The 27851-nt window shown below is 40.9% G+C and overlaps 1 protein-coding gene across 4 annotated transcripts; it reads right to left on the bottom strand.

Moving 5' to 3' along the window:
• Positions 1 to 620: 620 nt before the first annotated feature.
• On the bottom strand, positions 621 to 26804 carry NFE2L2 (NFE2 like bZIP transcription factor 2). Of its 4 annotated transcripts, none has more exons than XM_082763452.1 (5): positions 26589 to 26804; positions 5321 to 5590; positions 5062 to 5157; positions 4311 to 4490; positions 621 to 2270 (listed from the first exon to the last, which is right to left on the bottom strand). In XM_082763452.1, exons 1-5 carry the CDS (start codon positions 26616 to 26618, stop codon positions 1062 to 1064), a joined length of 1785 nt encoding a protein of 594 aa, XP_082619578.1. In that variant the 5' UTR covers positions 26619 to 26804; the 3' UTR covers positions 621 to 1061. The 4 variants fall into 4 exon arrangements, with proteins under 4 accessions (XP_082619578.1, XP_082619580.1, XP_082619581.1 ...); XM_082763454.1 differs by lacking the exon at positions 26589 to 26804 and adding an exon at positions 26355 to 26502; XM_082763455.1 differs by lacking the exon at positions 26589 to 26804 and adding an exon at positions 26196 to 26334.
• Between the last annotated feature and the right edge of the window lie 1047 nt (positions 26805 to 27851).

The following is a 27851-nucleotide window of genomic DNA, read 5'->3' as shown; positions in this document are numbered from 1 at the left end:
CAAACTCCACAACATTTTTTCAATTAACTGAGAACATGTTCCAAATAGTGCAGTTGCCTCAAAGTTAGTATGTCTCTTTGCATGACCTCAAATGTACTAGCAGTGACAAACAATGCTTGCTGATCAGAGATGCATAATGTATTTCTAGAACAATTACTGAAAAACATACAGAATTTTTTAGTTGGAAAAATGCATAATGCTGACAAGGTTTATTTCACAGATTCTAATAACTTCTAATGCCTTTGGAGGAAAGATCTCATCGTGAGCTTTTAGGTAGTGTTCAAAGAGCAAAACAAGTTATGTAAACTTAGCATACACTTGAAACTTAGATTTCACAGTCCTTCCAAACAGGAGTTAAAATCATGATTAAGTACTAACAACAATGACAATGTTGTGTGATACATCTCTGGTTATTAAGCATAGTTGCTGCAAGAAGACTTATCCTTGGAAAACAAGTGAGAGTATCTGAATCAGCAAATAATCTACATAAGGGAAATAAATGCATACAAAGTAGAGTGGAAAAAAAGTTTAATAAACTGGTAAGACAAACCAAAATCAAACACTTAAGTATCAACTTTTATACTAAATTAAAATCATTTTAAATATAAATGCATAAGAAAAAGGGGAAACACTATTGCATATTTATTTTTTAAAAAAGTGTCAGAAGCCATACTGTTTGTCTTGCAAGAAATTATATTCAGAGGCTAAAATCATTTTTTATATATATATATATATATATCAAATCTATAACAAGAGATAGAAACAGTATATAAATATGGTATCTTTAAGTATTTACACATATATGGAAACTACTCAAAGTGGTGCTAAAAGGAAGAAATGCCTGTTAAAAAAGTGAGATTACAAATTTTGCATACATCCATCTGCATTACACTATTAAACTTGCATCTTCCTTAAACTTAGTTATTAATTTTAGAATCATCATTGCATAGAAATTACTTGAAAAATATTACCTAATTCTGCATTCCACCTCACAGTAAAAGCTATCAGGATAATGGTACAAAAATAGTAACTCGGAGAACACTAGCCAGCTGTGCTGCCCTTCAAAGTTTAGTCTCTGACTTCTTGCTTTTAGGAACAAGAAAGACATTGCCATCTCTAGTTTGCTGCAGTGAATATTCACTAGGAGAGTAAGATTTTCCATCTTCATCACGTAGCATGCTGAAAACCTCAAGGTATAAGGTGGTTAGTTGCTTTTTCATTTGACGAAGGCTTTTGTCATTCTCCCCTTTTTCTTTAAGCAGCTTCTCTCTCTCATCTTTTAGGTTACTCAAATCTTGCTCCAGTTCCACTATATTTTCCAGTTTTCTTTTACGGCAATTTTGAGCAGCCACTTTATTCTTGCCTCTCCTGCGTATATCTCGAATAAGAGCAAGCTGAGCTTCACTGAACTGCTCCTTAGACATCATTTCATTGAAGTCATCGACAGGGAGATTGATGATTTTTTCTACAGGAAAAGGGATCTGCAGAGCTTTTGCTCTTTGCTCATCTCTTGTGAGATGAGCTTCAAGGCGGCCTGAAGGCTTATCTTTTGTGAACGGTGCTTTGGGGTGGCCTGGACCAGCAGGAGGGTCTTTCTTTGGTGTGTTTGTACATTGTAAGCTAGGTGGTCGAGTGCTTGGCTCCACGGAAGAAAGTACTTGATCCTGGAATTGCAGTGGGTACACACTAGCATTGCTCTGTGGCACACTTCCAGGAGAACTATCCACGTCTTCCATTTCAGAATCACTACAACCAAAAGTCTTATCTCCACAGGCAGATGATTCAACAGAGTGTTCAGGTGATGCTACCCTAGAATTTGCATTCAGTGAAATACCGGAGTCAGAATCATTGCATTCTGGTACAGTTTCTGAGTGTTCATCATTAAAAGCTCTCCACAGTGAGAAATCAGAAAGATCAATAGGTTCACTTAAAATTTCTGCAAGGGATTGACTGATAGTGTTTGTCGTTGCTACGTCACTGTCCCCCTTTGAATACAAAAAGGTGGTATAGAAATCCTCACAAAAATCAGGGCTTGAGGTGGATGTGTTATTTAAAGAGTTCACCACCAGCTGGCTGCTGTCTTCTGTTTGCAAAATGCTGGGAAAAGGACTCTCAACAGTCTCCAGGAAATCCGGACCACAGTTAACATCTTTTCTCATGATGGGTAATGAGTTGTAGTAATTATAGCCGTTGTGCATCTCTGTTGACTTGCTTTCAGGGCTTGTGATTGTGCTTACCTCAGCCAGGTTATCATTTTCAATGTTAAGACACTGCATGGGAAATGTAAGAGAGGAATTGAACAACACATCACCAATTGATGATAAAATCTTTTTACAGAATCCACAACCATTAAATATTTTAGCCATCAACGTGCACATGGGGTACTGTAACACTGCTGTAACCTAGATGACTAGAACGTATTTGTACTGTGGGGAGATAATCTAGGAAGAATAGATACCTAAGCAGAGTATGAATCAACTTATTCTGAACAACACTATTTAGAATAAAACGTCTGGATGGAGGCTCTGATATCCATCCCAACACACTCTGCTGTATGGAAACTGCACAGAGCCCTCCTGTCATGGCAAGATGCCAGTGGGGATTGTGGGGCAGTCAGGTCTGAACTTCTCACAAGCACCACTGCTAATAATAGCCTCAGTAAAGCAAACGTACAATAATTGAATGAGACTTACTCAGCATTCGTAGCAAAGTATTTTTAGCAATCTTTAACTTAATTTTATGTGATGATCCCTTTTTCTTGATAGACAAGATTCTTTTAGGATTTACTGAATGAAGCAGCTGTTCACTGCAGAGAAATGTCATTCTCCATGAAGTAAAAAAAAAAAAAAAAGCATGAAACCTTACAAACATTAACTCACCCCACATACTCTTAGTTAAGCTGGCTAACGTCAGTGCGAGTGTCTAAGGCTGTTACATTAATGGGCTTTTACTGGCTACAAGACCAATGTTCTTTCCAACAGCGTGGCAGTTTCTTAACTGAAGCTGAAGTGAGTGCGCCTGCTGTCCCCAAAGAATTGGGCAACTACCAAATGTTTGTTTCTTTTAAGAAGAGACCACACACCAACTATTTAACCAGGGATCATGCAAGGCTTAAGCTAAGGTTTTGAATGAGAGCTTTTTTCCCCTTCAAACACAGCTCATAAAGGCAACACCCTCAATTTAATTATCTTACTTTCAGAAGATTATTGAACTACTATTCAGAATTAATACAACAGACAATTTTAGTTTGGTTTGTTACAATATTTTCATCTGCCTCTTCAGAGCCAGTCCTTTCTTGCAACTTATCTGGGGCTTTTAAACCTACCGCAGATTAGAAAACTAGGAAATTTCTGAAATATATGAAAAGACTAACAGGAAAATGTAGGATGGCAGGAAGAATGCAGTTCCTGCAATCACTTTTTCCTCTAAATTTAAATACAATTTGGGTTCACAGGCATTCCACCAAGCATTCACCTCATGATAACAGCATAACATAGGGCAACATCATGCCAAAGAATGGCAATATTCTACAATAATATACATGAAAATAAATTTGCTCAACTTTATAGTCAAATCTAAATAAAAGAGAAATAGAAAATACTGAAAAAAAATCAGACTAGATGCCCTCTGTAATGCACAATTTAGTAATGTCAGTGATTTTCTAGCTGTCTGTTGTTCCTCTGAAATATTCAGTTCATGTGCGTTACACATAGCTTTTATATTATATAGCTTATATATATTATATTTAGCATTACATATAGCTATTGCTTACATGTGTTAAGAGTCAAGTATAATTATACATCTAACTATATGTTCTATTATCTTCACAAAATCTTTTCCTTAGATAAAGGTTGTGTAAATCATTTACGGTTATTTCTGCATTCAATCTACTTAAACACTGGAAAAAAAAGACATTTACAGTAATGCTTGCAGAAACAATTCACATTCTGTAATTCAAAAATGTTCCTTTTTAAGCAGCTGAAATTTCAATTATGATTGTGCAATAATAGCTTGCTTATAGATGCAAACAAGGGTTTGTCAAATATGGGGAAGTTCTGGCTGGGAAGATATATTGTGTTTTATTAAGGCCTTCTGATGAAACACTATTTCCTTTGCCCTATAAATTCTTCAATTTATTTTTTAAAATTAAAGCTCATATTCAGTTACAGACATCCTACAAGTATAGGGTGCAACACGTTAGCCATAACCACCACAGCTTAAGATGCTATTTTACTGTATTATCTGACATACCATACTCTATTGCAATAACCTGCAATTTTTTTCAGATGCGTATCATACTAAACTTTTACCTGTAACTCTGGAAGGGACAATAATTCTTCCCAGACTTGCTCTATGTTCTGCATATTCTCCGCATCAGTAAGTGGAACTATACCAGGTGATTCAGGTGGCTGAGTTTGATTAGAGGAAATAAACTCTGGGTCACTATCAATCTGAGCAGGAACCATTGACTGAAATGCAGCTGAAGAAGCCTGGAGCATTGAACAAACACACATACATTTAGAATTTCCCCAAACAAAAATCTGGTTTTGCTGTTCAGCCATTTCTGCAGAATAGACAGGTGTTTCTTAACAAAAGCATTTATTGTAAATAATGGGGTAATATAAAAGTATTTCTGTGACAGATTTTACATTAAAGACAAAAACGGGAAAAAAGTACAAACTGACCAATGAAGGACTTATCTTTACACATCATATAGTCCGGGTCAGTACATCAAAATGCAGCAACCCAAATACACTAACTTCAGAGAGCTGAACTAAGCTCGCTGCAACAAGCTGCAAAACTGCTATTGTTATTTGCAGTAACTGACATGATTGCCATCAGCTGGTACTATACACTGAATCCTGGCAGTAGGACTCACAACAGCACCATGCCACCCGCGCCTGATACAGCCCTAGTTTAAGCCTACTTCGCTGCTTTATTCTAGTCGGAGTTGGCTGGGGACAAAACAAATCATATCACAAAATAATATTACAGTGAAGACAAAATGTGAAACTGATCCCCTAGAAGACCACCCACGAAACCGCTGTAGTGAGCATTTACCTCATTATCATCTATAAACGGGAATGCTTCTGCCAAGAGCTGCATGCAGTCATCAAAGGACAAGGCCTCTGCTTCTGGTTTTGAAGTATGCGTGCTCTAAATAGGAAAGTTATGAAAAAACATGTCACTATCTTTGAATAACTGAAGAATCTTCCATTACACCAACGAATGCAAATTCATTTTAGGTAACCATTACCATTACGTCTTCCTGTGGATGGAAAGAGATTGAAACACGCTCACAAACACAATTAGAGTTTACCTGTGAAAAAGTGATTGGTGGCTCAGTGTTTTCTGACTGAATGCGCTGAGCTGGCTGAACTGGAACAAATTCACCTGTCTCCTCGTCTAACTCCAGCTGAGCCAGCAAGGCTTTCTCCTGCTCCTTCTGGAGCTGTTCTTCTCTTTCCTTTTCAAGTTTCTTCTGTTTCTCGAGTTCATACTCCTTCTGTCGTTGACTAAAATCAAAAACTTCACGCCTTGCCCCAAGGTCTATATCTTGCCTCCAAAGGATGTCAATCAAGTTCATGTCCTGTAATAGAAATGCTTTTTTGAAGCAAGCCTCCTCCCCAGAAGAACTCATTTAGAACAATAAGAAAGCTTTTAAATTCTGTATTAAACATGTAGACTCATGTATCCGAGATTTATTCTCTTAATCCTAAAAATTTATCTAAATAAAAGATGTCTCTATATGACCTTAACTGTGTGAACTGATGATGATTTGGTTGCGGTGGCCCCCACACAGGCTCACGGAAACTAAGCAATTTGTTAAAACAGATAAGGTGATACACAAACTAGCCAGAGGATAAATACATTCTTCTTTAATACATTATCTTATAGGAAACATGAAACTATAGGAGGAATTACATCACATTAACAAAGTTAAAAAAAAAAAAAAAAGACAAAGAAATATAAATTAAAAAGTTTGCCCGTGTAATTTTTTTTCAGCACTATCTAATGAAATAGTAAAAACTGATTAAAAACATTATAGGGGGCTGTCTGAAGTAGCTATAATAACCATACTGCAAAACACATTTTAAAATATTTATGTTTGATGCTGGTATTAAGTATTAATCTCAAAGATCAACAGAACAGGGCTACAAAGTTGGAGAATAACCTGGTTTCAAAGTCACCACTTGACATACTATCACAGTAAAATTAAACACCATTAATAACACTATTACTAAAAATTTGTAGTTTAAAGCTTAGTCTAAATTGACCTTGTAAGTGTGGTTGGTTTGGAGCTGAGTATAAACTTGGTGTCAAATTTTGTTAATCAACTGGGCTCTGTCCAATTTATTATTTTTTTCTTGAACTGTTTAAGAGCTCAGTATTGTTAAGGGCCGATGTTTGGACTACTTTCTTCTGCAAGGTAAAAACAACATTCAGAAATCATTAATCTGGATGTTAGCTGATAGAAAATTTTAATACTTGGTAGCCACATTTGTCATTTAGGTAAATGACAAGAAAATCTAGCTGGTGCCTGCAACATTGATTTTTTGGCATAATTTGTTATTCTTAAAATTACCCTTTAGCAGCAACGCACAAAAATGTTTAGTCTCAGGCATTCTTACCGGGTTAGTACACTACAAATAATACAGAATCATCTATGTTGGAAAAGACTCTCATGATCATCAAATCCAACCATGAACCTGACCTACCAAGTCCTATCACTAAACCATGTCCCTTAGTGCCAGGACCACGTGTCTCTTAAACACCTCCAGTGGACTCCTCCACTTCCCTTCCACGAGAAGCAGGAAAGTCCTCAGCTCTGTGTAAGCACTGCTCTGCAACAACGAAAAACATCGCTGTTATCACTGCAACTTTCATCAAAAATCCAAAACACAGCAGCTACAAAGAAAATTAATTCGATTCCAGCCAAAAACATGACAGCAGCCAAGCCTATTCCAACACTTGGCCACCCTCTCAGTGAAGAAATTCTTCTTACTGTCCAATCTACACCTCCCCTGGTGCGACTTGAGGCCAATTCCTTGCATCCTATCACTTGTCACCAGAGAAGAGGGACCAACACCCTCCTTGCATATTTCATTTGAACAGAACTTTACTGACCCAGTTAACAGTTTTATACTAACAAGAGATTTAATTTTGCCACCGTATCAAACTAAAACATTCTCTTCTCTCAAGAGTATTTTCAAGTAGAGAAGCCAAGCGACCTAAGTGTCACGCCATGCTGCCATCTGAAAAGACCACTTCTATACAAGAGTTACAAACCAAGGCAGTCTTTTCTTCATTACAAAGTCTGTACCACTAACACTCGTATGTACACGTCACATGAATTATTCCATCAGTTATTAAAAAATGACTTTTCTCTAAAATCAGGCAGTTATGTAGAGTATCTATGAAACAATGCAATTCTCAAATCTAAGACATATTTAATATACCTTGCTGGGAGAGACCAAACTTAATGGCCAGCCATGAAGAAGCTGAAATAATTGCAGTGGCTGCCCAAGACAATGTTTGGTCTCTCCAGATTGGCAGGGTAAAATGAACTAATTAAGTTCTGCAGTAATTGGAGATGCTACAATATGGTATAGCTTCATTAAGGGCCAGTAGTTTACCAGCTGTTCACTGTCTCCTTCTGCAGCAGATTCAAAACTGTTTCCTAGGCTCAGAGCATTTGCAATATGTTCTGGATAAAACTGCAGGATCTGGATTTTAGGGCTCACTTCTGAATTATTCATTTACAAGGCACCATTACAAATGTGACTCAAAAGATTTGTGCGTGTGTGCGTGTATAATGCATGAGGTTGTGAATTAAAGGAGCTGTTTTTCTCTGAGTTGCAACAGACTACTGCACAAAAATAGCAGAACTGCTGTGCAGTTTCACTTTAAATCACAAAACACACAAGCGATCAAAAAAGAGGTACAGAAGGCATAGCATGTTTTCCTTAAGAAAACCACATTGCCTTAATACAAAACCTTAAGGCACAGCATGGCTGAAGGATTTAGGAGCTACTGGATGCATTCATTAGCAAAATAAGGAGCTCTAGGGGCTGCCTTGTCGGGGGGTGAGAGCACTCTGCAGACGGCAGCTGGACAAGCGGAATGGTGCAGCTGCACGCCGCCCCTGGAAAGCTGCAGCACCGCGCTCAGCACTGTCCTGGAACTGAGGGAAGGAAGCAAGCACGCTTGTCTCTCTTCAGGACCCAAGGCTGTTGGCTGAGGAATGTCACAGCACTGACCAACTTGTATTGCCGCCCTTCAAGGCCCCGTACGAAGCTCAGTATCAAAACTCTGGCTAATCTCAGAGCTTTGCTAAGCAGCGCCGTGGCTCTGCACTTCAGAAAGATGACTGTCAGAAGCATTTTTTTTATTTTTTTATTTTTTAAATGTATTTCTTCTTGTGGCACTTAGACCAAAAAGGTTTGTTTGCTTTTAATGATCACCTTATAACTGGAAACAAGTCCTGCTGTTTCCATCTTGGAGAGTTCTACACAGATACAGCAACATTGGCCTTGAATTCTAATAGTGCGAGTCATTACTCTTCACATGAATGGGTTGCATGGAGGAAGTGTTCTACTGCTCAGAAAGCTAATATTTAAAATCATCAAATTGATTTAAATATAACCTGTCATCTAACACTTATCTATAATTTCAGCCAATGATTTTAGCCCTTTCAAGAAAATAAAAAATTCTGGGCACTAGGCCAAAGCCCCAGGTCAAAGTTAATGGAGTCAACAATGACCAGTGATTCATTGATGGGTGACTCACCACCCCCAGCATGAGGTGATGGCAAAGAACTAAAAAAGAAATTGCAGTCTGAAGAAAATATTTTGCAATTTTGTTCCTTCGGCCTCCCACAGCCTTCCACTTCCAGTTATTTCTCAGCCTTGTTGAGAACTCACACACACACAGATGTACCCGCATTATGCAGGCACCCTATTTTAGGTTATCACTGAAGCATTTGTAGCCTTTCACCGTGAAAGCATCACAGAAGTGACCGTGTATTCGATGCCCGTTACTGTATTTAGTGGTTAACTAAAGCCAGTAAGAGGTGTTTTAGTTCTTGCCTGTGCAACAGCTGCCTTCTGATTTTTGGATGACTCAACATGAGGTGCTGGGCTCAAGAAGATTCACAGGGAGGGAAACCCCAGCAGAGGTTTGTAGCCCAGCTCAGCGTGTGCACGAGGAATTCTGTGGAGGATTTACCTGAACAGCTGCTGGCTACTGTACTGCGAAGCCCCGCTCACCACTTTCCTGAATATCCCACGTATTTACTGTAAAGGCGCCAGCAGCCCCTCATGTGACTTAGTCCACAAGTGCCCGTTTGTTCTTTCCTCCGTTGTGTAATTTCTTGAATTGCATCAGAGGAAGTGGTTGTTTTGGCAGGAGCCAAAGGAGGCCCGGGAACAGCCGGCCCTCCCCAGCACGAGGAGCGGGGGTTTGGCCGCACTGCTTCCCCCTGCACCACAGCTCGGCTCCTTCCCCCTGAGCCCCAGGTTCTGAGGAGAAACACATGAGGGTATTTAATGCACTTACTGCTGCCCACTATTCCTATCTTCTGGGAGAATAACATGTGCTTAATATTTTTCCTGTGCAGATGAGCAGTGATTTTATTTCTAGTGTTTTCTTCACAATTTTGTAAACGGAAGACGACCACCTCTCAGCAGAGGACACGTTTTGCTTTCCTGTGATCCACATAAGAGGTGCCTCGAACTCATGGTTTGCTTTTTTGTTCATTTAGTGATATGCTCTTCCCACCACATTGATAGCTTAGTTTGGACTTATAAAGGCAGTTTTAATAAGATAAACATAAATGTTAAACAATTCACATTAAGCCACCATCTGGCCCCCAATGGAAATTTTCATGTTTTAGATTTACATATCAGCATTTGCCATCTGGGCAGAGTCTGTTATACATTTTATGAGAAAATCTCTGACTACGTTGTAAAGTTTGACAATTAACTCTTATTGCTCCTAAGAAAACATACTTGCAGTATGAGTAAACAAAACAAAGGGACCCTGTGTTATTATTTTTTTTTTCTTAGACTTACTTTTGTGGTTTAAAATAAAATGCTAATCTTTCCATTTCATGTCTGTTTGCTTTATCTGGCTGGTTTCATTTTTGTTTGGACTATAAGCCACTTACAGGTAGTCATCAAGGCGGAAACATCCAGTGGCCCAAGTGTCAGTAGAGAAAATCTGCTATCTCTGACAGAGCTTTCAATCTGTTCACTATCCCCTTAATACAGAGCACATCCATGGGTTTGGCACATTTACTTTTTGAAGTCATGCCTCTTGCAATATAAACTGGGACATTAGCAACAGCTCTCAACAGACAAAGATGTTTTTTCTTTCCCATGATCCCTTAGCACCTAACTATAAGAGAAAAATTCACATACCAGCATGAATAAATAGAAAGAGCAATAGAATTGATGGATATTGCATCCAGCAGGGAGCTCAGAAGATCCCAGAAGAAGCAAGGAAACACTCCTACAGCTTATTCACAGAAAGAGCTTGGCAACATATAACCCATTTTCCATTTGCTTTCCAGAAAGGGAAAGGAACAAACAGAAAGCATGTTAAATTTTTGCTGTATTCAAAACACTGTTTAGGAAGTAAAGATCAAAGTCCTGAAATACTTCAAGACAAGAATGAAAGGGAGGGGATTAGGTAACAATGCAAGTCCAAGAGACAGAGCTGGAAGCATTCTTCTTGAGCATTCACTCAAAAAAAGCAGTGGGAGCAATGGCTGAACATCTTCCTTTCATTATCCTCAAGAGGAACTGATTTTGCTCAAGTAGGTTTTAAGGATGGTTTATAAATCATTTGATGTTTTCATATGACCTCCAAAATCACTATAATTACCAATTTGTTTTTCTATATTCCAGATTTTCCAGTCTGGCAGTTCTTCACTGAGTTAAACTACTTAGTTAATTGCAAGTCAATTACAGAAAAAAAACCCTGGACACACAAGCCCCATGACTCAGAGAAAACACAGAAAGCAGATAAAGTTATCCCAACACTTTCAGTTTTTACAAACAACGAGTTTTGAAAGCTAACCCAAAATTTTCAATGCCTTACAACTGGAAACATGAAGAACAGAAGTTAATTCGAGACATGAAAAAACAGCACTTAAAAATGGGGAAAAGAATGGCAGAAGCTATTTATGCTGGAGGGCAGAGGGACAATATCAATTTTAGATGTCTAGATTTAGGATTTGGGAACGTGACAGGACAGACGGCTGCCAAAGAATGCCACATGACAGCAACCTGTGATTCGTGAATCCACAAGGTCAAGTCCCTGACCACCCTGTGGAACTGCCTGCTGTCCCACATTCTTCACCAAGACCTTTTTCCAGGCAGCATAGGAGCAAACCGCATGCTTGGGTAGGAGTGGTCCTTCTTCTGTCCTTCATACCTGTGCCGCTAGCACTACTAGTATGCCCAACACTAAACCAGTACATCTCAGGTATTGCCTGCATCAGCTTCTTGATGCCCATTTGTCTTCCTAGCCCTCATTAATCTTTGGCTGCCTTAAAAAGAGTTTGCTGACCAAGATCTACGCCCCAGAAGGCTGGCTTACCTGGAAAAAAAATTACTCTAAAAGGATTGGAAAGCCACAGCTTTAAAGAACAAGTGCTGTAAGAGAATTTCCATTCCATGTCTATATAAGCAAGCCCATTGAAAAATGCTGGCCATGTTTCTTGCGACATTCTTCTGCCCCAACAGAGACAGATGAAATAAGCTCAGTCCCTGAAACATAAATGTTTGTACACAAATTTCATTTTCTTACTGAAGAAAGCTCTAGAGTGCTTTGCCAGGCCAGGAACACAAGAAGTTCTGGTATTTCATTAGCTAGAAGTGTTTAGCCTCTGTCTTCTCCTAACATACATCTCGTATTTCAGACTGTAGTTCCCACTGTACTCGAGCAAGCTTTCCTAATAAATGCCAAATCAGCAGAATATACTCTTATAAATTAAATCACTTGAAAAACCACTCTGCTAGATTGCCCAGTGTTCTTAAGAAAGCTTCAGTGAGTGTTGTCTTGGGATTCTTCTGACACAGACCAGGAGAGGTTCAGACAAGCAGGCAGGACAATCTGCCTCTGCAAACGATACTCAGCCACTGCCCCTGTACCACCCCTGGCCCTGCCACCCTTGCTCCAGAAATAACTCCTCTGAAAAGTGGATGATTTATATATTTCACCTGAAGTGCCTTCTTGCAAGAATGGTAACAACAAAGGCAATGATTTTAAGACCTGGTTTTGCTTACAGCTGTCAATGTGATGGTTTTCCATATGATACATGCTATGGCAAGCAAGCTTTCCAAACTGCCAGGAACAAAACATACCTTATATATTCTCCAACAGTTGTGAAAATACAGTTAGCTTTCTTTAAGCCTGAAGAATGTAAAACAAGCGAGAATGCAACTGCCATAAAGAATAGCTGTTTTAGGACGTTTATGGTCATTAATGCATAGGCCAGGTCTACCTTCATTCTAACCCCAAAAGCTGCAAACTCCTAACGCAAGCAGTAGAGCAAGCCCACCAGTGATGAAAATCACATCACAAAGACAGCAAAGAGAAGGAGAAGGGGCATACATAGCAGTTTACTTCAACGATAGCTTTCTCTTCTGCAAAATCCATCCACCCCCACCTCCATGCCCCTCCTTAAAACACTGAACACACACAGAAGGCCGCTGGCACCCCTTCACAGTCCAGTGCCCAGCAGCAGGAGGAGTGGTGGCATCCTCCTCTCCAGCTCATCCACCTCCATGGTCACAAACATATACGCATCCTTTGCCCCCCCATGCCTGGTCCGCCTTGAGGTGGCCATCTCTGGTACAACAGCTGAGGGGATTCTTCCTCAGCACTGCAGATCTCCTTGCTAAAGATATTTGGTACTCTTTCTTGCACGCTCCAGAAGCGTCTGTGTTTTTCTAAGTTGTCTAGTCAATTTTTAGGAAGTAGCTTTACATTAATTGAATTTAATATAGAGGATGCGATTTCCAGGGGCTGAATTATCCCACTACTGATCATCCCTCAAAATCTTTGAAATTTCAAGAAAAAATATTGTCCAAGCACACTCATTTCCATGGCTTGCAGCACACAGAGTCTTAATCTGAAAAATCAGATATTATACAAACAAAATAAGGAGTGATATCAAAAGTTATTCTCTAGTATTCATGGCCAAATCTGTCTTGCATTCTATCCCCTTATTTCTGCCTAGCCTAAAGGAAATGACAGAGTGAGGTCTAATGTTGTAAGCTGATGACAATAAACTTTTCTTACTAACTCTAACTATGCTCATATTTATAAGTACTACCCTGGGTACGAAGCAAAAGCCAAAAGTGGTTATGGGTGTCATCCAGCTTCTTCAAACTTCATCCTAAATCTCTTGGAGTCCCACTCTGCTTTCTGGAACATGAGTGTCTAAAGCAATGAATCTGACATGTTCTCTTTGCTCTGCTGTTTCAGTCAGATGGTTTCCATTCTTCCCTTTTCCCCCTTTAGATCATAATTACATTGTGTTCATCTAAATTTCACTTTTCTGCAGTGTATTTGGCTGGTATACCAGTGTTGTTGCCCCCTCTACTCAAATTGTGAATCCCTTTCAACTTAACAGAGCCATTTACTTGCAATTTCTTTACTCTTTCACCAGCAGCATTACAAAATGATTAAGTCAATAAGCACACAAAGTATGTATACAAGTTACAATCCATTGCACAAGTTGCATAATGAGGCTGGGAAAAAAATGGGATTGTTTTATAAAAGAGTGGGTTAGGCTGTGTATTTGTTTTTACATGCTTGATTCATCAACAAAACTCTGCTCTGCTGCCCCAGCAAGTAAAATGAGTGATTCTGTTGTGGCTTAATTTCTAGCTGCTGTCTAATCACCATGTACTGCACCACGTAACCCCATTTTGAAAGACATTCAAATAGCAGCCAGCCAGAAGTCTATTTCATTTCAGGAAAAGCTGGTCCTAATAGCTTTGCTTTTTTTCCCACAAGTTAAAAACTTTACCGTAAAAAAAAAAAAAAAGGCATTTGATGGATTTTCTCATTCATACAGCAAAAATATCCTTAACAGGTAAACAAACATAAAAGTAACAAATAATGTAAAAAAAAAAAAAAAAATAAACAGCATCTGAAAGTACTGCTGATCTTTCAACCATAGTAACAGAGAAGTCTTTGTGTCCCGATTCATTTTGTATATGGAACCTACAGTACTTGGAAAACAATTACCTGTTAAACAATTATCTTCAAGCTATCCTGCTGTTCCCAGCCAGGCATGTACTGTGAGCGGACACTGCTCATTAGTTTATCTAGGAGAGGATTTGCTTATAATAATGGCTCAGTCATCTGGGAAACCCAACCCAGTCAAATTATAACATGCTCTTATGTCCAATGAAACTAATCGGGAAGTAAGAAAACATGGACACAGAAACGGAGAAAAGAACCTAATTAAACTGTAAATAACATTTATAAGGTTGTATTAACCTCAGGTTATAAACTATTAGCCACTATTTTGCTTTCACTAGGATTAAATTTTTTGGAAAAGTGTGTTTCAAGCCGAACATGAGAACACAGTATCTGTTATGGGTCAAAATACTCTCAAGAATTACTTATACTCTTTCTTGAGCTGTAAGTTTTTACTCAAAAGCAATCTTACTGTTAGGCCCACACTAAGCTGTCATTTTGCTGATGGCTGGGCAAGTTATGGGGACAGGCACCAGATGGGTTTTTACAGCTACACAACAGCCTGGATATGGAAACTGTATGCTCTAGTATTACAAGAAGCTTGTCTCACCAAGTTTCACTCCATTGATCTCATAAGCAACTTTGTCGTTGTTTATGGGCCAAACTAGAAGGGCAAACAACTGGGATATCTGTGTGGGTTAGAAAAGCAAGGAGGTTCACTAACTGCACTGCCGGCACGCATCCATCAGCCCTCCTTCAGAAATTGACCCCGTAGGGCTACATCACAAAAACTCCTCCATGCTTCCAAACCTAGCCGATGAGGAAAGAGCAAGGATGCCTTCAAACTCAGAGAACTCAACCACACAAACAGCTCATCAACCTAGAAGTCATGCCTTAAGAATATGAGCCTGAGAATAAAAAGTAATAATTCAAAGGTAAACAAAAAATAAGAGATTGTTTTACGTTAAAAATACTCCATTAAGAGAATATTAATGAGGCACTGTACACTTTTAAGGACTAAGTAACAAAAACATTAACTGGACAGAAAGAAGCCTGCCACAACTCACAGGATCCCAGTCCCCTATTTCTGAGGCAGGACTGATCTGTCAGCCTCATCCTCAGAGCAGCCTGCAGGAGTAGCCTGGACACAAAGCAAGAGCTTTTGCTGTTCTGTTGAGATTGGTAATTACCAAGTAAATTCACTGCTTTGGAAGTTACCAAGATGTTCTCTGTGATCTCAGACGACTTGTACAACAGTACTGCCCAATAGCACCCAAGCCTGACCAGACCCACTCTCTGTATTGCCTTCCCAGTTCAAAGCTCTACATTGTTCTTGTCTTGTTGCTTCTTCCTTTTTATATTTAAGTTACAGTTCCAGAAAACACGTCAATCAGCACACAGTAATGCCCAGCGTGCCCACGCACAGCAGACAGTAACACTCAGCACCCACACGGTTACGCTGCTGCAGAGGCGTTGAGCTATACCTTGCTCCATATCATACACAGCACCCCACATCTGGCAGTGCTTCAATGCCTGCCTCCCACTGAACTCTACGGGGCACAGGTACAAAACACCTTTGTGGGTCAAATATACTTGGAAAGGCAATTTAGTTTCTGTGAGGGAACAAAAAGACAGAAAAGGCCAAAATACATTGCTATGCAACTGCTCACCACTGGGAACAACAGGATCGCGACAGATTTGAGAAAGGGAGCCCAGCATGGCAAGCTTTTCTGTGGTAACACTTTACCTTTCCAACAAAGTAATTCACGGTTAAATGGTGTATTTGACACCATGCACAACCTTCATTAATGACATACTGAAGTTTCAGTAAATAACAATATAGCTCAACTGCATGCTGATGACCAAAAATGCCTTCTCCAAATTTACAAGACATCATAGAAATTGTGATTAAATTTGCATGAAGAGTTAGTACAGCTTTTCCCCCTCCTTCAGCCACAGAGATGCATGACGTGTTTTCCCACAGAATGAGGCAAGGATGTGTTTATTTGCTCATTTTCTTAAGCACTGTCATTGATATCTCTCAACAAAAAGCAATCCTCTAAAAATCACTAATCCCTATGAAGGTTTCTGAAAACTCTTCCAACCTGAAGGTCTTACACCATTAAACAACTAAAACAAGAAATGCCAAGAAGGGCCACCATGCCACACGTCCATGTGACGATTTATCATTTTTGAATACAAGGATGGCTTTTGCTTAAACAAGGTAAACACTGAGGAACTGAACACTGTACAAGAAAGTAAAGCTATCTGTGCTGTGCAATCCACCCCTCACTTTTTAAATTCCTGTGTAGTCCTCACGTTATAAACTCTGAAAGCAAGAGAAGCTAATTCATCTTCCAGGACGTGAACCAGAAAAGGTAAACGGTTTTAAAGCTCTTACCAAACACTATAAACACAATAATTCTTCATGCCCTCGAAGAACACCCCCTCCTACTCCCCCCCCCCCCCCAAACACAGCCATCGATAATTCTGTCCTTCCACCCAGACCAACAGCTCACTGGCTCTCAGCCCATACAGCCAGCTTTAACAGGGCTGCCTCCTTCAGCCTTCTGATCAAATAGATGTACCTGAGAAACCAAGGTGGGTGCCAATCCCTGACACATTTTGCCTCATACCCTCTACCAGCAGCTACAATGACCAAAACAAGACTGTTTGTCTTGAATAATAAACATTGATACACCTCTACCACCTATAAGCAAACATGCTCCTGATTAACAAACATTAAATATTTGGGAGGATGAAGGGCAGAGGAGATAGCTATTCAGCTTGCAAGAAAATCAAGAACTTTTAAATTCAAAGCCATTCAGTGTTGCCCGTTAAACATTTATTTTTAGTTGATAACTGGGTTTGTTATCTGAAAAACAAACAAACAAACAAACAAAAAAAACAACAAAAACTGATCTTTTGAACATTTATAAAGCAATATATTTACATAATAAATATTATCTTAGTTAAAACCTTAAGCATGTGCTGGTGGGGTGCTCTGTACAAACAGTTTGGAGGGCAACACAGAGCATTTTAGATATTTTCTAGAGCTGCAAAGTTTTATCTCCCATGCCCACAAGCTGCGGCCTGATAAGGCATTCCACTGCAGCTTCTGAAAGGAGAATGTTGAACTCTGATAAAGAAAACAGGTTGCCAAGAGTATTAGGGAGAGTGCTAAACTTCCTTTTTCCTTCAGAAAAGTTCTACACTTTCAATTACTCTGTATCCAATGAAGCAGCATAGTAAATCTTTTATCCTGGAACAAAAGCAAACAGTTGAAAATAAACTATTTTCATATCCTTGGCTTAAGTATCCAAACTACCTGTGTCCTTTCCCCTCCACCTGCATCATCACAACAAAAATTACTGAAGTTTATATCAAATGCCCTCGTGAATTCTTTAACGTCTCCTGTAACATGAACCGAAGATACCTTTGCTCTCTGTTCCTCTACTCTGCCATCAAGGTATTCCCAGATCGGCACAGAAGGAGGTGGTGGTGAGTCAAGGCAGAGCCGTCCCAACAGCAGACCAACCCCAGAGACAATGTTCAAAGTTCTTAATTCATTCCATGTGTTCCTTCTGTTTTCCTTGCTTTGCAGAAGAAGGACTTTCTTCCTTGGAGCTGTGGGTCCAAGGAGGTATCTTGCCTATTTTTGCCTCTAAGTTTCTGTATGCCATCTTCTGCAGCTGGGCTTTGGGGTAAACTACACTAACGCCATTCGAGTAAGACACGTTTTTTGTTGTAAAAGTCACTCTAACCAGCATAATAAAATGAAAAGGAAATCCTTAACAACGATCCCATTTTGATGGCAGAAGAGGTTGAGAAGAAACTGACTTACCTTGCTGCCTCTGAAGAAAGTGTCTAATCTCTAAAGGCAGGGTGAAACATCCCTGCACACTGCAGGCGTATCTATCAGCAGCTGAAGGGCAGCAACCGGTTGGTGTGTCAAATAGAAAATAAGTAACTGTCCTGCATATCTGCCGCCAAACTGGAATTTTCATGCCAAGTCCCCCAGTTAAACAAAATAAGTTTATTTAGCACCCTGTTTCTAAAATCAGCATTTACAGGTGACTTTTTTTCTGGTAGAAATTACAGAAGATTTAATTGCTTTCCAGATATAATTGAAATCCATTTGTTAAGCAAAAAGGAAAAATGCAGATCACTTCAAACACATGAAAACATGGAATTCAAAGAAAGCGTCAGGTTTGGATCTCAAACAGTTTTTAGTCTTTGACCAAAACACTTTACTTCCTTCTTTACTTCCTTATGCCTCAGTAACTACTGGGAAAACCAGATTACAGCAAACTGCCTGTAAAAAAAAAAAAAAAAAAAAAAAAAAAAAAGGCAAGACCACAATTTCTCTACACCAGAAATAATTCAGACAATGAGAGACTGCTATCTTGTTAGGGTAAATCATTACTCACAAAGTCAGATATTCAGTGTTAATTCTGTCATTACTACTTGCATTTTATAAGACCTTGTTCATCATCTCTGCCACATACATGCACAATTTATCAAAAACTCTCATCCCAAGCTTCATTTTGAATTTAAAATAATTCTATGGCTCTAATCCTAGCAGCACGCCATTTTTCAGAATAATTTAAAGTACTTCAGTGATTTCTTGTATCTCCCTTAACAGTTTCATTAATTAGATTTCATTCTTCAGTTTACCAGCAAAAAGAAACAGAGATGATGATAGATATCTAGAGATGTTCACGCTGGTTATCAGATCAGCAAAGATTCCCAAGTGGAATTTGTGCAGCCTATATTTTTAATGTGGCAGATCACAAAGGATCACAAATCAAGCTGGAAAACATTCCACAGAACCACAGAAGTCCAGAGTCACGACACCTTATACAAGCTGAAGAATCAACCCAATAATACTGTATTATATTCTAGTTCAAATAGCCAAAACAAATTACAAAGTATAGTATCAGAAGTTACTGTGTTTCAGCACACGCAGGTATGAGACACCTAAACATCCTTATCCTTAAGTATCTTAAATCAAAAAAAAAAAAATTGAAACTTCTGAAACAAGTTTTGTTTTTAAAAGTATCAGCAGGACAATCTCCCAGAAATTCCACAGCTGACACACAGACCTGCTTGAAGCCCAACTATAGCAGAAAAAAAAATAATTTGCCAATAAAAACTCAGCATTATAAAACAGCTTTAAGCAAATGTGTCCATGCACCTCGCATTAAATAAATCACAGACAACTGCACCAGGACCTACAGTCCACTTAATGGCTGCATTATCTGCACTGGGATTTATCTGTCACTACTTCTGTGATACTGGTGAAGATGAGTATTAGTGTAAGAAGCTAGGGTGGGGTGCACTCACCTTGACACCATGGCCTCTGCCTCTAAGGTTCCCATGTTCTCCTGTTGATGAAGCTCCTGGAAATCTTACCCAGCTGAGCTGCATCAACCCTCAAAGCTGCCTGCCCAACCCCACCACCCACATTTGCCCCTCACTTTATTACCCAACTGACTGGGGAACTTGTGTCTGGTCATACAACTGCACACGATCTAACTGGAAATACCCTGTTTTAGGACAGAACTCACCCTTCTTACCCAACAGGGCACAACTCAAGGACACAATTCCTGAAGACAGAAAGAAGAAATGGCCGAGTGCCCGGGTGGCACAGAAGCAAATACCAGCTGTGGAGCAAAGGCCGCCATTTTACGTGGGACCAGCAGACATGCATCAGCCACGTGCTGCCTGTGAATTCACGGCAGGGATCTTCAAACAGCCAAAGCAGTACAGGAATTGCTCCACTCTAATTATAGCAGTAAGTAGGGAGATACTAATTTTACCCTAAGAGTTCAAACAAGCGACCCTCCTGGGGATCTTTTTATCATAGCTCTTTATGGCTTCACACAGTGATAACCTGAGCAGGAAGCAAATCGAAGTCACGGCAACTTTTCATGTAACTCAGTCGTAGAAAAGTAGCTGCTTCAGTATTTAATGGGAATTAATTTCAAACACAGCAAATAGGCACACCCTTAAACACAAAACAAACTTCTCAAAGGCAGGCTATCAACCAAGCTCCTTCTGAGTCAATTTCTCAAGTATGCAAACTTCGTTTTGCAAGCGGTCTCCATGAGTGGGTTTTTTCATACTTACAAGAGACAGCATGTAATACTAATACAGCAAACAGCAATAAAACTTTGAAACTACAAGACAGAGGTGAGGCCAACGGAGAAAAGTTTGTTATTTTTATGTTTCATAGCCATACAGAAGATACTTCCTTAAAAGGTTTGAAAGCGATCATTTCAAACTGATCGTACACAACTTGTTCCTAAAACATCAAACTTAAGAGAAGTTTTTCCTTTCTCGTCTTTTTTAATTTCACTGCTTATAGTAATACTGCAGAAGTGGGATTAAAAGTCTTAATACTCTGCAAAACAAGTGCAAAGTTGGGTGGTCTCAACTCCCTCACTACTGTAATAGCATCAAAAACAAAGACATAATTATTGAAGTGATTTAGTTTAGCTGGAAAGATAGGAGACATTAACAGTCACTTATACTGCTTTTCCAATTACTTTACTAAAAATAAACGTTATTATATATTCCTTCTTCCCAAGCAAAAATTGCAGCTAATCAGGCCAAAATCAGAAATAAAAAAAGCTAAGGTAATGAAAGACTTCAAACATATCTGTAGTATATAAATTGTACCCACTAACTATTTTTCTCAAATACCATTTTGCCAATCCGTATTTGCGCTGGGGATTACCAATACACCACGAAGGAGCATTTATACTCTGCTGATAAAACAATGCTAACTTAACTTTAAGAGCTCTTAATACTCTTAATAGCTCCTGTAAGCTTTCCAACATTTCTATGGTCAACATACTGAAATATTTTAACTCTTTTAAACTGAATATTAAAGTAGAAATTAGCAGCTGAACACAAAGCTCATGCATAAACACAACACTTGATGCAAAAGTCAGGATCTGCTACAGAAAACTGACCAAACATTTTACCAAGTATTCAAAAGGGCTAAGGACAGAGAACAGAACACGCTTCATTCTGTGTGATTCTGTGTGATAACATGAAGACAAATCCTCTTCGCTGAAGGAGTCAAATACACTAAATATTTTTCTCCTTACTTGACATTGTTATACATTTCTTGGTTATCCAAATTAATATTTAAATATATGGTGCCAATTTAGATTGAGAGAGTTTGCTTCTATTTGAAACGCGCACTGATGGGCTATGTATATCATGGTAAAACTAAATTAATATTAAAATGGCACACTCTGCTGGGAAATGTATTTTTCTTTTTTTTTTTTCTTTTTCTAGAGGTGGTAAAGAAAAAACTTGAAATTTATATCTAAAAACCTCCACAGCAAAGAAATCCAGGGACAGAACTGCCCCTGTGCTTGACTGAGTACTGTGCTACACGGAGTACCAGCACTGTTCTTGCACCGTAGAAAAGCTCACACACTATCCTATTAGTTAGCAAGTACTACTACTACTGCTTTTCCTGTGCAGAAAGCAGGTACTGGGTAGGAAAGCAAAAAAGTAAACGACTGTCTTTACTTGAATTGCAATTGCCCATATCTGTTTCAAATAAGCCTTTCATGTTTTAACAGTTTTATACACTACAGATAATTTTGCTGGCTTCATTTCTTATTGGATGCTTTAATTGTTTGCCTTCATCAACAAATATGCCATAAAGCTATTATTGTTGAGCAACACTGAACAGGATTTCAGTTTACCACTGTATATCAGTCATCTCTGGATAACACAGCATTAAAGTCATGACTTCCAACTACTCCCACCAGACTTCTCATTGGTTTATGGAAAAAGACTTGCGCAAGTAGCAGATGAATTGTTTCCAAAACCAGTTAAACTAGATTATTGCAGAAAAACAACTAAGCTGACCAATGTGTTGTATTTTCCCTTCACCATAAGTTGAATTCCATAGCACAAAGTCCAACTTGGATATAATATCCTGTAGCAGAAAAAGCAGTTTGCTGTCAGTTCAGTTAAGTTCTCTAGGAATGTGTTGTATTAGAATAACAGGTTACTTAGGGTTGGAGTGAGATGGAGGCCAAAACAAACTTTAACTAGGTGATTAACCTGGAGACTCTGGAGGGCTTTTTGCTGGCTGGAATTCAACCACAGCATCAGGGGATTAATATTTAATCCATGCCAACAGGTTACTGCCTAGACTTGTTCTGCACTAGCCTCAGCCAGCACAATTACTGTAAATACAACACACTTTCACAAATTGGCCTAATTTTAGTGAATGGTTTAGTCACCATAGAGCTTATCTTTATTAATTTCAAAGAAAAAGGGAAAGAAGCAATGTTCTAGATACAAAAAACAAACTCCTCCTTTTCAATGAAGGATGCATCTAGTGCTATGAACATGCACACGGTATCATGACTCTTCTCTTCTGAATTTTCTACAAGATTTCCTGCTCCCCTGTGTAAGCTCACCCTTTTCTGGACCTGCAATCAACTTCTTTCACCCTCCTTCAAAAAAAAAAAATCAATGCACTGCAAACATTTTTCAATGACAAGTTGTGGCAGGATATGCTGTTTTGGGGGTTGTTTACTTTGAAGGACCAAATCTAACAAAATTTGACTACTATATATAGGAAAAAATGATATTAACCAAGAATACAAATTGCTTTGGCTGAGAAATTGAATTAAGAAGTATTTCAGTTAGCTCCTTCCACTTCTAGGATAGAATCATAGAATATCCCGAGTTGGAAGGGACCCATAAGGATCATCAAGTCCAACTCCTGAAATTGGACTAGTGCTCCTCATCATCTCACAAACCCCAGCATATTCCACAAAGGTACTAGAGACTTCTTTAACAAAGTACATTCAATGCACTATTGCTACACTAATTTTAGTCAGGATCACAGAAGTAGCATGCCTATCAACCAAGTAGTATTTTGCTTTGCAAATTTAAGATATAGACCTTGAGGAAAAAAGAACTAGGAGAAATCAAAAGGGTATTCAAGGGCAACAACACCTATAATAATCTAACATGATTTTCACAATATCATTGGCTTTCAGGAGTATATATAGCCTGCTGCATTCTTACTTAAGATAAATGTTGTACCATCTTTATTTTCTCAATTAAAAAAAGTTATGGACAGAGAGATAAAATTTATTTTTGCCCATGAATGCTGGTGGGAAATGTACACAAACCTTCCTAACCACCCACATAGTCCTATAAAAACGTCTAAAGTTCTTTAAAGCACACGAAATCATCCAGCTGCTCTCTGCTTATACTGAATGTTCTTTTTCATTCCAGTTTGGTCTCTTTCACATATTTTTCAAGCAAACTTCCAAAGCCAAAGTCTTCTCCAACTTTGGGTTCTAACCACAAGCTTCTTCACGTCTCATTTTCTGACTCAGCTAACTTCTTGCACTACCACCAATTTCCAATATAACTGTAAATTCTTAGCTCATTTCAAAGAGAGCATGCAGAAGAGTGTCCATATGATGGACATTTATTACAGTTACAAAAAATACCCAATTAGTTGTTCTCCTGAAAGAATTGCCATGGTCATCTCCTATTATTCTACATTTGTTTCAGCTGAACATACTGCATTGCATTACATCTACCACTAGTTTAACTGAAAGGCATTGTTTTGTGGGTTTTGCTGAAACCTTTTTTGGTGCAGCATCACGCCAAGGTTAAGCACATAAGAACTGAGAGGGTCTGAATAAATGCATTCATAGTTAGGACAGAGCTCGTGATGCTCTCATCTACCTCCTCAGCCACACTTGTCTGTAATTTTAAGAATCACAGAATCATTTATCTTGGAAAAAGACCTTTAAAACCATCAATTCCCACCATTCACCCAAGTCCACCACTAAGCCATGTCCCTAAGCACCACATCCACCTCTCTCTTAAATACATCTAGGGGGGTGACTCCCAGCACCTCCCTTGGCAGCCCACTCCAAGGCCTAACCACCCTTTCCCTGAATTTGCTGATACCCAATCTAAACCTCCCCTGGTGTAACTTGAGGCCTTTGCCTCACATCCTATCACTTGTCACCTGGGAAAAGAGGCCAACACCCTCCTCTCAATCACAACCTCCTTTCAGTAGAGAGCAATAACGTCTCCCCTCAGCCTCATTTTCTCCAGACTAAACAGCCCCCGTGCCTTCAGTTCCTTCAGAGAATAATAGTTAATATCTATGATAATAGATATTTCTACAGATATCTTCATCTATCAATCAATGCTTCTATTCAATCTCATTATTAAGAAACAACAAAAAAATCAAAGGCTTGTTGCCAGGCCTGATCAGTACACTTGTTTGTCATTGCCTACATAATCTGTGTCATGTGGAAATGATAGGCCATTAGGGAGTCAAAAATAAACCCATTCACTTGACAACTTAATGTAGCACATCATAAAAACACGTGTGTAATATCTGCTTAAAGCCCTCTAGACTGAAGAGTTCACTAATTGCACTAGAGACTCTTTGGGCAGTTCTGTAGGTAGGAAAACCCTAAGTATATATACTCAATTACTCGCTTGCTTGGTTACGTCATACATTTGGTGTTACTTCAGTGTAAACGCAGCTCATAGCTTCATTCTTTGTGTTGGAAAGTAAGTTCTTTTTGGTCTGTTCTTCTGACAAGGCTCAGCACTGAATGATAACCGATAAGCTCGTTGCTCTGTCTTACAAGGTTAAAAGCAGCACGCATAGCAATTTCAGTAACTTCAAGTTTACTGAAGAGGGAAACAACTACTATGAGAACATAATGGTTTTACAAACTTGGTTTGAAACATCTTGACACATGTTCCTGTGCATTTTTTCTTAAGTGTTTCGACACCTGCATTACTAGTGTGTACTAGGCAACATCCCACTTCAGCTCAGCACACAGAGATGTGCCCTATTTACAGGAAAAGCGCTACAACAGGAGTATTCTCACCCAAGGGTATTGCAGTTGTGCTAACTCCCACTGAGGCATGTAGCAAAAAAACAGCAATATTACATTCTGGTTACAGAGCTAGAGCAGTCCCAGTCCTCCACGTTCACCTTCAGTGCTATGACAACTGCTGCCACGCACACGAAAGACGAAGGGCCAGCACGGTGTTTGTAGTAGCGCACACCCCTCCCAGTCACTGCCTTGCCACATCTGAAGGACTAAACACGGTGTTCCCTGTCTTTCATTCTAAGGGAACAATTTATAAGAAAATATATTTGAATTCCCCATTTAACAGATACATTTTAAGTTATATCTAAAAGAAGTTAACCCATTTACCACCCAAAAAATACACTGCCTTTTCAGAATGCATTTGAGAGGAGAAGCCACCAACTCTTGAACTCAGGGAGGAAAGTCGTAACGGGTGGCTCTGTAAAGAGTTTGATAAACCAGGCAAATGAGTGACAAAGTCTAGGTGTGCTGGCAGAGAACTCCTGGTAGATGGGGCAAGGTGGCACAAAAGCAGGTACATGGCAATCAGCAGCATCAAGATTATGTCAGAAGTGAGAACAAACTTGCTGTGGCTGGATGGTATGGGCAAGAATAAATTAATGAGGAATCCAGCCCATGGGTTTGACTTTTGCTGTTGTATATTCCCAGAAGCCACTGAGTGGAGGCGCAGGCCCGGACTGCGCCACCTGGGGCAGAGAAACCTGCTGGCAGGTGGCACCGCCACGGCCTAGGGCAGGCAGTGGTATTCAGCGAGCTGCATGGGGTTCACATGGCACTGTTAGGGAGACACCGCCTGCAGGAACCACTCACTTTACCCTAAAGGCAGGGCAGACGGTATGCTGGAAGTACACTTGGTGTTACAAAGCGCGGTGCGGCACCTACTGCACAGATATGCGCTGAAGGAACCCCAGAGCTCTCCAGGTTTGCAGTACTACAGAGGAACACCGCTCACGCTGCAGCTGCCAGCACCCATCGTGAGACCTGACACCCGCTGATGGGGTCCGCTGCCCGCCCCCAAGCCCGAGAAGACCGGGGGTCACACAAGCTGACCTCTCAGATCCCTCTGGTGCCACGCGGTGCTGCCCCCGGTCTGGCCAGGCGACCTCACAGCCCCCTTCCGACCCCAAAGCGCCCCGAGGAGGCACCGGGCACGCGTGGGGTCACACACACGAGGGCAGCCCCTCGGCCGCACCGCTTCGGGCTCCTTACCGGGCATCCCGGGGGGAACGGGCGGGCGGGCGGGGCCGCCCACGCAGGTCGGACGGACGGACAGACGGACGGACAGACCTCGGGGGGGGCCGCAAGCGCCGCCCCCGCCGTGACTCAGCGGGCCCGGGGCGGGGCGGTGCCATGTGCTCCGCCGCCCGCGTGACCGCCCCGCCCCGGCCCCCCCGGTGCCCCCGCTCCCCCCCGGCCCCCGGCGCGGCCCCGCTCCCGCCTCACCTGTGCGGCGGGCGGCCGCTCGATCTCCATCGCGCGGGGGGGAAGCGGCGGCGGCGGCGCGGGCACGGGGAGAAGGAGAAGGAGGAAGCCGGTGCGGTGCGATCGCGGCTCGGCCGGCACCGCCCGCCCGATCGCTGCGGCGCCCTTCGGGGACGGGGGCGGCCCGGGCCGGGCAGGGCAGGGCAGAGCCGGGCCGGGCCGAGCCCAGCCGGGGGCCGCCCCCCTCCCCGCCCCGCCGTGGCCTGGCCACTCAGCGGCGGCGGGAGCACAGGGGGCGGCTCCTTCCCGGCAGCGCCGGCCCTGACGGGAACGCGGCCCGGCCCGGCCCCGGGGGGCCCGGCGGGAAGGAGGGGCTGCAGGCTCACGGCTTGCGGGCTGCTCCGGCTGTCTGCGTGCCCTGCCCCTGTGTGTCGAGGTAATGTCTCCTCTGAGGGTGCCCCCAGGACCTCGTCTCCCCTGCTGCTTGTATTACGGCCCCGGCCAATGCTACAGGTGTGGTGTAACTGTTACAGTGGGTTGACTTACACACTTGAATCTCCCACATAGTATTTTCCGGATAGATGTAATAGGAATGCTCACGGCATTCAGTCCCAGTGTTCATCAGCCAGGTGTTCAGTTGGCATGGATCAGATTAGGAGAAAACTTCATCACTATATACCCTATTCAGTCTTTCATTAGCAGGTTCTTGGCCTTAGCACAGCTGTGTACCTGTGGGTACACCTCTATGTACGCTCATGTAGCACTTGCTAAGTGCCCGCAGTGTCCAGTTGTACAACGAGTTCAGCCCTGGCAGAGGAAAGATGGAAGTCACATTGAAGCCCCATGCAAGCCAGACGTAACCTACAGCTGGTGGTGTTTAACTGTGGGGAGGTTTGTTAAGAATCACAAAGCTGGAACAACACTAATGGCATTGCAGACCTGCTTACATATCAGCCTCCTTCCTCATGGTAGGAGAATTCCAAACAAGTGACCACACTTGCAAACCAGCCAAAAGAGAGATAAGAAATCAAGGGTTTGATACACACAAATTGTTTTGAATTTATACCTTTAGACTCTGTCCCCCACACTGCAGTAATGTCAGCGGTGCTGATAACGTCCCTGTCAAACACGTCAAGGATTTGACTTCTACAGCTGTTTAATGAACATTCAAGAGCATATAGTATATCTTGGGAGGAGCAACACACCTAAAAGTGTGTGGTGGGAATGCTTTAGAGCTAGTGGGCCACAGGCTTCCATCCCTGCTGTGTCGTAGTTACCAAATTA

This window comes from Aythya marila (assembly GCF_965140915.1).
Source record: "Aythya marila genome assembly, chromosome: 6".
In the NCBI taxonomy this organism is placed as follows: Eukaryota; Metazoa; Chordata; class Aves; order Anseriformes; family Anatidae; genus Aythya; species Aythya marila.
The sequence above is the reverse complement of the archived record's forward strand: the minus strand, read 5'-3'. Positions and strand labels throughout refer to the sequence as shown.